This window comes from Adiantum capillus-veneris, chromosome 3 (assembly GCF_014529385.1).
Source record: "Adiantum capillus-veneris isolate H3 chromosome 3, ASM1452938v2, whole genome shotgun sequence".
Classification (NCBI taxonomy): Eukaryota; Viridiplantae; Streptophyta; class Polypodiopsida; order Polypodiales; family Pteridaceae; genus Adiantum; species Adiantum capillus-veneris.
In genome coordinates, this window is record NC_140933.1 from 926,953 (window position 1) to 939,913 (window position 12,961).

At 43.2% G+C, this 12,961-nt stretch overlaps 1 protein-coding gene across 3 annotated transcripts in view; it reads right to left on the reverse strand.

The window, feature by feature from the left end:
• LOC147460415 (alpha-galactosidase-like) overlaps positions 1 to 8,132 on the reverse strand; it is a 33,074-nt gene extending 24,942 nt beyond the window's left edge. For all 3 annotated transcript variants that reach the window (XM_086507452.1, XM_086507459.1, XM_086507467.1), the window contains exons 1-9: positions 7,682 to 8,132; positions 7,539 to 7,597; positions 7,372 to 7,428; positions 7,211 to 7,245; positions 7,006 to 7,109; positions 6,818 to 6,890; positions 6,647 to 6,705; positions 6,494 to 6,559; positions 6,247 to 6,330 (exon numbers count right to left, since the gene is read on the reverse strand). In XM_086507452.1, the coding sequence (XP_086363578.1) occupies positions 6,247 to 6,330; positions 6,494 to 6,559; positions 6,647 to 6,705; positions 6,818 to 6,890; positions 7,006 to 7,109; positions 7,211 to 7,245; positions 7,372 to 7,428; positions 7,539 to 7,597; positions 7,682 to 7,794 (650 nt within the window). In that variant the 5' untranslated portion in view covers positions 7,795 to 8,132. The remainder of the gene's footprint in view (positions 1 to 6,246; positions 6,331 to 6,493; positions 6,560 to 6,646; positions 6,706 to 6,817; positions 6,891 to 7,005; positions 7,110 to 7,210; positions 7,246 to 7,371; positions 7,429 to 7,538; positions 7,598 to 7,681) is intronic.
• Between the last annotated feature and the right edge of the window lie 4,829 nt (positions 8,133 to 12,961).

The following is a 12,961-nucleotide window of genomic DNA, read 5'->3' on the forward strand; positions in this document are numbered from 1 at the left end:
CACTCTTAGGTGAGAGGTAGTGGCATGCAAGTGGAAAATGGGAATTCATGTATAAAGTACAGGGATGCTTTCCACTAGAGTGTGTAAGAGTAGCATCATTAGAGGTAGTTCACATAGGATGGAAGTAGGTTTTTAACCCTAGCACATAAGAGGATGAGAAATCAATGTCCCTCTTATAAATAGGAAAGTGCATTGTAAGGCCCAACTCTAGGGTTGTGAGGGAGTGCACAAAGCTCCATCAAGATGTCTGCAAGCTCTTCTAGTTGAAACCAGGGCTGCATTAGGGCTCTATGGGGCAATGCGCATTGAGATGGGACCTGAAAGTGGTGGGCATGTCCCTACGCAGAGTGCAGGCTCCTGGGAAGGGAGAACCTAGGCAGCAACAGCCATGGAAGGTATCCTCTCCTTCGTGCATCTCCTATATTTCTTGCATTGGGAGTAGCCTCCCCCCCTCTTCTACTTCGAGAAGTCTTCGGTGGCCGGCTTGAGTACCTTCCTATTGTTAGGAATGAGATCGTGCTCGCTAGGGTGGATGAAAGAGAAACATAGTGCAAGTGTGTGAGTGTGTGTGTAAGCAAGATTATCACTCAAGTGAATTAGGTTCCAAGATAGAATTAGCTTGGACTCATAAACACAATCTTGAGTATTGACTTAGCTTCGCACAAGCTCAGGATGGACAAGCATGTAGTGCAAAATAATTTATGTTTATTCATTCATGAAATGAGCTTTAAGTAGCTCTACAGCCTTGCTCCACAACATGTGGGATAATTCCACTCTTCTCTCCTTGACTCACCCTTTAGGACAAAGCTCACACTTCACAATCCTCCCCTTCAGGTTTGGACTATGACAAAGTACTAAAGATGCAATATCCACACAGGATGATAAGTTGGTATCCACACAGGATGGTAATATCCACACAGGCTGATAAAATCCACACAGGATGGTAATATCCACACAGGTTGACAAAATCCACATTGGATTTTAATATCCACACAAGAAAAAAGTCCTCCCCTACAAGTAGAGAGACTGCATCTTCAAAATGCGTCTTCATAAAAGACAATATTGTTCTCGCCTTCATCTTCTTTGTCTTCTACCATGTGAGCTGACCCTTTCATGGGTCTCTTCCCTTCGCAGCTTTTGTTGTTGCTTCTACTACTGCTGTTTTCTCCACTGCTACTGCCTCCATTTCACTAGCATCGAGAACGAGGGTGTCCCTTCTTACCGCATTTGTTGCAAGGTTTGTTTGTGTAGTAATCTTTCACTACGTGTCCCATTCTTCCACATTCATAACATTTTCTTCAGGTTGATGATGTCGATGAGTAATATCTTCCCCTTGAGGATGTTGTGATAAAAGCCCCTCCTGAGAGGTTAATGAACCTTTTTGCTTTCTTTCTCTTCTGCTTCGATTGAGTTGATTACATCTTGGAAAGGTGGAGCCGGGTTCTTTTTCTTCAAGAATTGTGACTAAGTGGTCATAAGAAGGTGGAAGTGCACTTAATAGTATGGCCACTTTGTCGTCTTCTGGTACTTCGACTTGGATGTAAGTGAACTGCGTGACAATGCTCTTAAACCTATTTACTAGTCTAGCAATGCCCTCCCCTTCAGTCATAATGATTTTGTAAAGTTGTCTTTTGAGACTAACTTTACTTCTTTTGGGCCTTGGCACTGGCTCCAAAATTACTTTCTAGGACATGCCAGGTATCATGTGCATGCTTACATTCGTCTATGAAATGCACATAGTTGTCATGCAAGGAGGTGATGATGATTCCTAATGCTTGTTCATCTTTGGACAAATTATGTACACTTACTATATGAGTGTAGTTTCCCTAGTGTGCACTCCATCAAGTTCGGCTTGTTGCTCTAAGGCAGTGATGATGACAGACCATAAACATTTTTTCATCAGGTTATCTCTCAACTTCGTTTTCCAGGTGTGGAACCCTTCCCCGTTGAATTTTTTATTCCCTTGTCCCCCATTTGTGCTAATAGAGGGGTCTTAGCTTAGGAGACTCTCCTAGTCAGCGTCTACCTCTTTACACGAGCACAAATAGCCCTTGAAAAAGTTTCATTGGCAAGTTGTTGTGCTTAGTTGCAAGTTTAATTGTAGAGAGAGAGAAAGAGATTCCTGTAATTTCGTGAAGAGCTCCTCTTCACAGAGTGGAGTCACTCTTCACAAAAAAATGTCTTCTTTGATTGCTTTGATATCTAGCCAAGCCGATGTGGAGTGATCCCCTTTTGAGTGCTTAGTGCTAGATTGATGGCCGCCTTTGAAATCTCATGTTGAGGCTTTGAATTTTTTTATAGATTTGAGACCTTGGCTAGGTGCTAAAGATTCCCCATGTGGGACTGGCCCCTTATGTGGTTTGGGAAGCTTCAAAGCCTTAGAAGATGAGTCCATGGAAAGGATCTCTTACAAGGTCGAGTAGCATCGGGCAGATTGGGCAAGCGCGGGCAGGGCAGTGGGCATGGTGTTCGGGGCCCGGGCAGGCGGAGGCAATTGTGGGCAGGGCCTTCGGGCAGTCGCGCAAGGGCGTCGAACTGTGCTAAGTAGTAGGCGGTCGATTGGTCAAGCTAAAGTTCATGGACACGAGGGGAGATCCGTCGGTCAGATAGGTTCAATAATGAAGCACCAATTGTAGCCGGTCCGGGCTTGCGGGTTCGAACACGAAATTCATATGTAGCAGAGCTTACCGCCATCTTCAACTCCGTCCCATGGGTGGCTGCTTGTGTGTGAGTGCCCCTTTTGGTGGCCTTTGTTTAACCTTTTATAGGTTCCCATCAAAGTGGAGCCGTCCTTGGACTTAGTTGGGGCTCAAGGTCAAGCACACAATGGGCATTGAATGCACACACATACATACACAAGTTGAAGTTCTACAACAGAGATTCTAGAGTGTAAGTTCGATTAGGCACAACTTAATTGGGATATTACTTCTTGAGACCTGACTCAAATTTGGCATGCATAGGCTCAAATGATAGCTCTCGGGACAGGCTACGCACACACCAATGGTAGATGCCAATTTTGCCAAAATAAGGGGTAGATTTTGAATGCAAAAGGCAAGTTCCTAATGAAAATTAATGAGCTCTGACGCTGATTAAGCTTCCTATTAGCCAGTGAGTAGTGGGCCAAGACTCTTTAGCTCAAGAACATGCTCATGCTAGCCAATGGAATACTAATTAGACATGCACTATGCAATAAAAGAGCAAACCTAATGGATCTAGCTAATGATGATTAAATGAATGCTAATTGTACAAACATGCAAATACATAATAGCAAACCTAGCTAGCATATTCGAGCTCTGATACCAATTGTTAGGAATGGGATCGTGCTCATAGTTATAGGGGACGGAGGGAATGAGGCTTAGGGACGGGGGACGGCCGGTTTCGGGACGGGGACAGGTGACGACAGGTGGGGATGGACATCAAATGGCCTGCCAAGTGGGAACGCAGTCAAAACGTCCCGGGGATGGGAGGGGACGACAGGGAACGGCACGGGACTTTTTTTAAAATTTGAAAAATGACTATTTCTAGTGGCTAGTTCCTCTCCAACAACCATATGTTTGAACTTTGAAGCACCCATGTCTCGATGTTTTATTAGCAAATTTGCATCTATATGACTCATGGTCTTTGGTCTATTTAGTGTAAATTTGTGGTCAAAGTGATGCTCTATGTGTATGGCATGTGTGTAGGTCAAAAAATGCCAAAAAAATTCTCTTTTTTTTTTGCCGTTTTTACCCCCGTCCCCGTTTCTGACTTTTGCCATCCCGTCCACGTCCCTAACCCCGACCCGCCGTCCTATGTAACTATGATCGTGCTAGCTAGGGTGGATGAAAGAGAAACATAGTGCAAGTGCATGAGTGTGTGTGTAAGGAAGATTATCACTCAAGTGAATTAGGTTCCAAGATAGAATTAGCTTGGACTCATAAACACAATCTTGAGAATTGACTTAGCTTAGCACAAGTTCACCATAGACGAGCATGTAGTGCAAAATAGAATTATGTTTATCCATTCATAAATTGAGCTTTAAGTAGCTCTACAGCCTTGCTCCACAGCATGTGGGATAATTCCACTCTTCTCTCCCTGACTCGCACTTTAGGACAAAGCTCACACTTTACACCTATCGGGCTTGGCATCACAATGCAATAGTGGTTGGTCAGACCAATGGCAACAGCAGGAGTCTCTTCGATGGGATTTGGCTCCCCTTTCAAACTGCATGTCTCTTCCAGAATTTCCTTTATGTGTGGATTACGATAGGTCAGGTGGATCACACCCAAAGGATGTCTTGTGGTTGATTTCGCACAGCTTCTTCTCCGATACTAATGATTTATATTTTGCTTCTAGTTAGTGTTGTTATGCTTCATTCGATGTGTGGCATAGGTAGCCTTGTGTGAGGAGACTAGTGTAAGGTGGCACCCTTGCTAGGGGCTGTCGGTTTGGATGCCAATGCGGTTAGTGGATTCCTTGTAAAAATCCAGTCAACATGGACTCATAGTAGGTGTGACTTGGTTGGCACGATGCCTTGGCTCAATTTCAATTGACTTCTTTTTCGTGATCTATGTAATCTAACTCACAATATGTGAGTATTGCAAAAAAAAAAAACGTAATAGAAAGACAAATGTCATTGCCTTTCCGTGAAATAAATAGGTGAAACGTCACAATGGCCTTCATCAGAGGATGAGAAGAAAGAGAGTGTGTAGTCCGCTATTGTATTATTATGTAATAGTGCATAGAACCTACAACATGCATGGAGTATTCAAGTTTCCTATGCTGCAAGAGCCTAACCATAGTTGGACACAAGACACTTAAGGACTTGGAGAGTCTTAAAAGAAAGCTGATTTATTTTGTTGCCCAAGCAATGTGCACCAACAAGGATGCAACCACATGGCCCTGTCTCTACCACTAGTCATCTTTAGTGTATATAGAGCCTTATAGCTGAGTCTCCTTATGCCCTAGATGATTCTTTCCCATTTGTTTTTGTTTTGCGGGACTACAATATTTACCAGTTCAAGCGCCAACAGGTCGAGCTGTAAGTTGGTCAATACATAAACATTAAAAAATATATAAAAAACTATGCTTTTGCCCGCCAATCGGTTCTCCTGCTTCGACCCTGCCTGAGCCTCCTACAGCTTCGTCCCTACCTCACCCTCTTGCAATGTATTTGCCTCTGCCTCCTGTTCCTTCTTTCCCCTCCCTCTTCTTCTTCTCCTTTTTTTCTTCCGATGCAGTATCGTCACTGATTCGCGTCTTTCTTTCTTTTTTTAAAGGGAAAATTACCAAAATACCCCTCTAATTTGAGGAAATTCCCAAAATACCTTTGTATCTATTTTGGTTGGAATGTTCAAGATTTTCTAATCTTCATTAGTTTTTGGCAATTGAGATCCGTTTTTGAGTGCTTAGCATGTACTTTGTCATCAGTGACCATCGCAAAAAAGGCAATTATGTCTAAAAATAATGAAGCAATTCATCTCCCAAGCCTACGTAAACAACTCAAATTGTAGTTTTAGCATCTTGTACGATAGACAATCACTCTTCTTGTGAAGACCTACAAGAAAATTTATTTTTTGAGAAATTTAATCTCACAACAAGGGGTATTTTGAGAATTTTGAAAAATTTGAAGGGCATTTTGGGAATTTATGACAAAATATCGGGAGCATTTTAGGAATTTTTGAAATTCGAGGGGTATTTTGGGAATTTCCTCAAATTAGAGAGGTATTTTGATAATTTCCCCTTTTTTAAATTCGTTGTAAGATACGCAGATACGATACTGGCAGCTACCTCGTTTTATTCAATTTCTTCGAAGATTCCTGCCGATTCCTTCACAGGAAGGGATTCCTCATTGAACAGGAGGGAGCAAGATTTCGAACTCGCACGCAAAAGTGGAAGACCTTTCAGCGCTGCTATAAACCACGACGACCACAATGCCTGTGACCGAAAAGGTTTTTATATACATATAAATAAGTATGCTTTTGCGAAGACCACCCCCCCCCGGCCCCCCCCCCAAAATGGCGACTTATTCTACCCTGCCCCCTCTTTGCGCGAACTGTGCCTACTCCCAGTGCGCGACCCTTCTTTCATGCCATCGTTGTGATCCCGTGCGAAGTGGATATTCTCTCCAAACGAGAGATTTTTCGATTTTACGGCAGCTGGCACCCCATACTAATATTACAAATATATTAACCAGAATGAAGGATACATTATTTTGTAAAGCGATAACGGACTTAAAGGAGCTGGCTGGAGGTTAGTTGTACCGACCTTGACCAATTGTCAGTGATATCACCGGTTGTTCGCCAGCTATTCCCCACGCTGGAGGCCCAGGTCGCTGGATCGTCTTGTCCCCTGCTCGCTCTCATTCAAGCAAAAGCAAGCATTAGACGTCATTTAGTGGCAGTGCTCACAAGAAATTCCATGTGGGAAGATCTCAACATGTAGCAACGTGTAGTGTGGGAGTTATAGTGGGAATTTGTATAATACTATTTAATTAAAAACAGTGTTGGCATACCATTCGCAAAGAGAGTAGAAAATGGGGCGGTTGGTGTTCAAGAGCGCTTTGCTCATCACCGGGTATCTGGATGGCCCCAAAATAGGACGATCATATTTTAGCAAGAGCTAATTATAATTTGGTGTACAGGGAGGGAGGGCACTGAAATGTTACCTCACTTCTGGCTTGGATCCGTCATTGTGGCAATTGTCGTATTTGAGATAATCCACACCCTGTGTTCAAAATTTTAACTTCTATAAATATAGGCAATGGTAGAAGGTCTTCAGAACAAGCACAGCTGAGGGAATTACGACATATAATTAATTTTTTGTCATATCATAATACCCAGGCAGCAAAGATTGCAGCATCCTCATACTCGTAGCCCAGCGAGCCAGGCTGCCCTTGACATGTTTGGTACCTACAATGTCGTCAAAGCAGAGAACATTCAAATAATTCATGAGCTAGATTTGACAAGAACCAGAAGGCTTCATAGACAACAAGGCGCATAATATCGATGTTGTCGATGGATGTACCCTGCATCCGAATAAATGCCCAGCTTCAGGCCTTTGGCGTGCACATAGTCGGCTATGGCTTTTATGCCTGATGGAAACGTCGACGCCCGAGCTTGAAGGTTTCCCTTCAAACAGGCTATTCACTGTAAGTCATATATAGTTGTGGCTCAACAGAATATTGTTACATTATAGTTTGATATTTTAGATTGATGAATCATGTAGTCACCTGGCTATCGCGGCTCATCTCTGCCCAACAGTCATCTGCAACAACCAATTAACATTATATATCACGTGTATATATATACATATGGAGAGAGAGAAGAGTGATCGGACGTCCATCAGCAACGTTGTATGCGGGATACATCAGTTTTTGAGACCACAATTTACCGATGTTGACATAGATGTAGCCAAGTTTGGCGAGTCCTGTTGAGACCATTGCATCCGCTGCAAGCAATTACGTTTGCGATTTATTGATCTCTGGATCTCAAAGTGTGCAAACATGTACAGCTGATTAACATCGACAGTTAATGATGACAATGAAAATGAAAGTTTACCAGTCTCTCTGATGATTTGCTCATCGATCTGGCAGCCAAAGTGATTCCAGCTGTTCCATCTAATTAAATTCATTTCATGGCAAATGTCAATAGGCGGAGAAATTAAGGCTGCAAATAAAATGAGTGAACCAACAATTAAGTACCCCATCTGTGGCGTTGATCCCAGCCCATTGTTCAAAGCGTGAGTTCCTTTGCGGTTGCCAAATCCAGGGATGAGAGCAATAAGTACAAACAGCGGAAGTACCCACGACTGCATTGTGAGCAGCAAGCACGTCTACCACTAGATTAAGTTAAGTTAATGGCCAACGATTACAGGTTACTGACGGAGAGTAACTGCAGCCGATTGGTGTATAATGGTGAGGTGATCATTAGGTAGGGCGTGAATACTAAAGAGCGTCTATTTCTTGCCTTGTCTTAACTCGCTTGTTTAACAGCTAGCTGCCAAAATCAACAACAACAATAGGGTATAGGTATAGACAAGAGAGTGACCCGTCACCCATATCCTCTCATCCTCCTCTCGATCAGCTGCAGTATAGGTTATTAGGTAGCCTATTGTGAATCCTGTTACCATCGACGTTTGGTATGTTGAGTCTTGAGAGCTCCAACTTGTCTGTAAAAAAATGATGACTTGTACAACACCTTTCTCTTTTGCCCAATTATGTACCAATACCCGCCGAGGCTCGCCCTCCCCGTTCAGACGACAAGAGTTCTAATGTACCTCTCTCTCTCTCTCTCTCTCTCTCTCTCTCTCTCTGGCATGGGTCTACAGGCAGATACTGTGTCAAAGCCCTCAATTCAAATATTTCGATTTTGATGGGACCTTTCTTACCATAATGCCTGCAATTCTTTAAAAGTCGTGGGGGGCCATTCCGCTCCCGCGGTTTTTTTGACAGAGAGAGTGAGCAAACGAACAATATCTTGAGCCAACAAACGTCCCCGCATAGGTAAGCTATCCCCCGGCCCCACAGACACGCATAGAGAGAGAGAGAGAGAGAGAGAGAGAGAGAGAGAGAGAGAGAATGAAATGTTAGGGTGGGTTCACATCGGGAGGGTGGAAATCCCTCCTCAAAACACTCTATTCGAGGCGGAAGAGTAGCCAATTCCACTCTGCCTCCGCCCGTTAGTTCACACTAGGGGTGGTACCTTCTTCCAACGCCTCATGTGAACGGGGGGGGGGGGGGGGGGGGGGGGGTGGAGGTGGTAAACCCTTTTATTAAAGGGTTATATTTGCACAAATGAGTTAAAATATTGTTGGTTTGGCGGGCTCCACGCCTACGTGGAGGGTGGAAGAACTTATTTCCGAGGGAGGGGGGGGGCACAAATCGAGCGAAGTTCTACCTCGACGTGGCGGGGGCAGGGCACGTTCTCCGCCGCCCTATGTGAACATTGAGCACCAGGTGGCCTACTTTCATTCGAGCGCAGGGTAGCAGCTGAGATGATGCCGCGCGATGTGAACCGGGCCTTATATGGATGTCTTCTAAATGCCATACACTTACACCATGAGATATGCTTTGTGTGTGTGTGTGTGTGTGTGTGTGTGTGTGTGTGTGTGTGTGTGTGTGTGTGTGTGTGTGTGTGTGTGTGTGTGTGTGTGTGTGTGTGTGTGTGAGAGAGAGAGAGAGAGAGAGAGAGAGAGAGAGAGAGAGAGATGATGAAATGAAATGATATATTAACATCTTCAAAGGGACAAAATGACCTATGAGACCACAAGGTTACATCCATGTGTGACACTTGTACAATGTTTGGATAACATTAAAGAAAAAAAAATGATGGTACCTAGAGCGGGTCAATATGTAACTCTAACCTACATCCTCATCATCATCAACATCCTCATCACAAAATACATCAGCTTAAAGCATAAAGGGAGCGGTACAATCATATGGGGGCTAATGAGGTGCACAATGTAGAAAGTATACAATGGTGATCATCCCTTGAACTCTCTCATGGGTCTCTGTAGTATGGCCTCAATGTTCTCCATGGTTAGCTCTTGAGGGCATGGGGCAGGGAGGATTGATGTTTCTCGATGATGCTGCATAGCCTTTCATGTGGACCTCATCTATGATGTAAATATCCTCACATCCTCGGGCGTCGTGTGAGAGATCAAGAAGGATACCCCAATGCAGGTGTGATTGAGTAACCTGTAGTGGGCCATCCGAGTAGTCCCAATGTAAAAAGTAGTGATTTGACTCTGCATGGATCCTCTATTTGTAGGTTCTCTGCTCCTAAGGGTAGTCTCTCTGAGTCTACGGATCTCTAGCAAAAAGAGACCTAGGCACCTCTGATCATGGTAATCCATGATGCGGGATAAAGGGCCAAAGCCCTTTGTGAATAAGCAATGAAAACACCTAGGGATCTCATAGTATGTTGTGCATTGGCAGATATAATGCTCCTTTGTCTCTGAATTAAACCTGGCATAATCTCTCCTTTGGGGATATACCTAGGTATTGGCCAGTCTCTATCTTCAACTAGTGAGATGAGTTGGTAATTGACCAAAAACACATGTATTTCCATGAGATAGGTGGGTATCCATATACATGGGGCATGAGATAGACCCATCATTTTCCGTACTGAGAAGATGGTCTCGATAAAAATACATCTCCCCAATAGTCTCATAAGATATAGATAACCAAATCTTCCTAGTATCCAGCTAAATAAGATCTTGTTTGATAATCCTGGTAATGGGGGAGTGGAATGAGCTGGTCACTTGTGAAAGCTATTCCAAGTTGGTCAGTTAGAGTTAGCTCAGGCCAGGCAAGAAGAATCAGATAGAGACTTTAGATATCATAATAGACAAAGACTAAAATGAGATAAGAGACTAGAACTAAAATGGAAATTGGAACTAAAACCAGAATATGTATTCAGGTCAGTATAACTAAAGTACAATAGTATGAGCCAAATTTTTATCTGGCTTAATGACAAAAGAAGTACAAGAATACAAGAGCATAATAAGCTCCAAGACTAGACTCAATGATAGTGAACAAGTGTAACAAGATATAACAAGGTAACCCGCAAAATGAATAGTGGGTCCTATTTATAGCTATTGGAGTGGGCTTTTGACTGACTATTCACTCTACAATTATTGCAGACCTGAGCTCGATAGTTACATGTTCAACCATTAGACTAGATTCCCATCTTGAGGATGTTCCCACCGTCTACATTTTCTTCCCCCTTTTCTTTGAATTTTGGCATATTTCTAAACTTTCAACTAGTACTCTGATTAGTCCAATATGAATTAAGCATTATGAGTCCACCTAACTATCTTTCGTTTATCTGGAGCCTTCTTCTTTGGAGGTTTTCAAAGAATCCCTGGTGGTGCACTAGGACCCCTTTGAACACTAGATCCAACATTCTCTTACTGGATTAGGCGGTAAAGAGCTTCCTGCTCTAGTTGTTCCTTGTGTGCAATCTTCATCTCCATTTCATATGGCATTAAAGCATTCCAAGTCTTTGTGTGAACATCATACAACATTTGTCGGCTTTGTTCAATCTGGCTTTGGCAAGCTTGTGACAAAAGGAGGCTGTTTGAATCCATCTCTTTAGGAAGTGGATGGTTGAATTTTATTCTCGCTTCAAAGAGGACTTTAGCCATGTCCCTAAATTGGGGTTTGGAAGCTACCCTCTTTGCTAGGTCTTTCTTTGGAATTTTGAAGGCTTTGACTGTCAGTTAAAGGAGTTTGTTTGTTGGTGATCTTTATCAGCTTTCAAATATGGACATGACATTGATCCATCTTGAGATAAAATGTCTGCAAAGCATCTTGTAGGTCATCCACATGATCCTTCTTTAAAACTTCAGCCACAACATTCTTCTAGTTGTGGTGGCTCTCTCATACCAGACCCTCAAGTCATCAACTATCTTAATATACATGTGTTGATTAGCTGGCTCAGTATACTTTGAGTACAGAGCTAGGAAGAATTGAGTAAATTTAGCATCTTTAGCAAGTAGTGCATATGCTAAGAGTGGGGTGTTAGTGGGTCACGACGAAGAACGCCTGTATAATAGCTATCTGGCACTAACATAACGTTAATACTCAGGGAAGTGACTTGGATGGGGCACATAGACTCTTCGAGGTTGTCAATCTCAAGGAGTGAACGTAACAAGATAACGCAACAACTCAATAAGCAAACTACCACTCAACGATCAGGGAAATTTGCTTATGTCCTTGCTCACCACCCTAGATCATCACACAATTTTGACACTCGACACACTCGAATGCAACAAAACTTTAGGAGGAAGTCTAAGACACCTAGGGGCACTATCTTACCAAGTATGGTCGCAATCCGACAAGGTACCAAAATCATGATCCATCATGAAAAACGTCCTGAAAATTGCAACAGATTGGTCCAAAAAGGTCGCCCTATGGTCTAGGAACACTCTCATATGGTCAAATCCACTAGAAACAATGATTTAAGTACTTAAATCTGCAATCAAGTCTCACAGATGCGTAGTCGTGAACCACAACAAAGCTGACAATGCTTACACTTGAATGAAATAGCAAGGAAAGAGGAACACAAAGAAAGTTTCAAAACTAAAATGGATTACCCAATCATTAGAAAATTTGATTACAAGTTGGAGCATCTCGTAGCTTGAGTGTACGTTTTCAGAGCTCCTTTCTTCTTCCAAAGATAAGCCTCTTTTCACATTAAAGTTATTGGCCTTTATACATAGGGCTTGTCAAAGGTGGTAGTGGAAGATGCAATGAGGAGAATACCTAGTTCGTGATCCGGTGGGTACCTCGACTTCGATCTAGAACACCTTCAATGCCAAACACATGAACAAGGGAACACATGTGGAGAAGAGAGATCACATAGGTAGAATGAGACAGGACCTCTGAGAATGAGAAAGAGAGAGAGAGATCTGGGAAAGGCTCCCCATGCTAATAAAATCTGCTCATACAAGTGACCAAGGGTGGTCAGGCATAGGACTAACATGCCAATGGATAGACCCAATGACACACACAACTATGATTTCTACTGACACTGCCAATTACTCTTGCACACGAGATCACTAACATGGTCATAGCATGGGCTAGACTCTCCACCACTGATCCATCTCCTGGCAAAGGGAAGAACTCAGATGCCCACGGGATGGGCTACCATGAGATAACCACAAGGAGAAGAGGATTTGCTACCCATGTCTGTCCTAGCAAGGGATCACCACCAAAAGGCTACTACTATCATCTGTAAACATCTCATGGGCTGCCCACCAGAAACACTGAGGGATGCAAGGAAAATGATGGTGTAGGCTGATGAAAATGCTGGGTTGCCTGATGGTAAAAATTCTAGATTGCCTGATGGTGAAAATGCAAGGTTGTCTCCTCCTCTGTAGGCTATGGGCTTCACTAAAAATGCAGAAGTGGAAGCTGTCCAAAAATGTTGGGTTGCCTCCCCTCTGCCCATTGGATTCTTGGCCTCAAAAGGGCTGT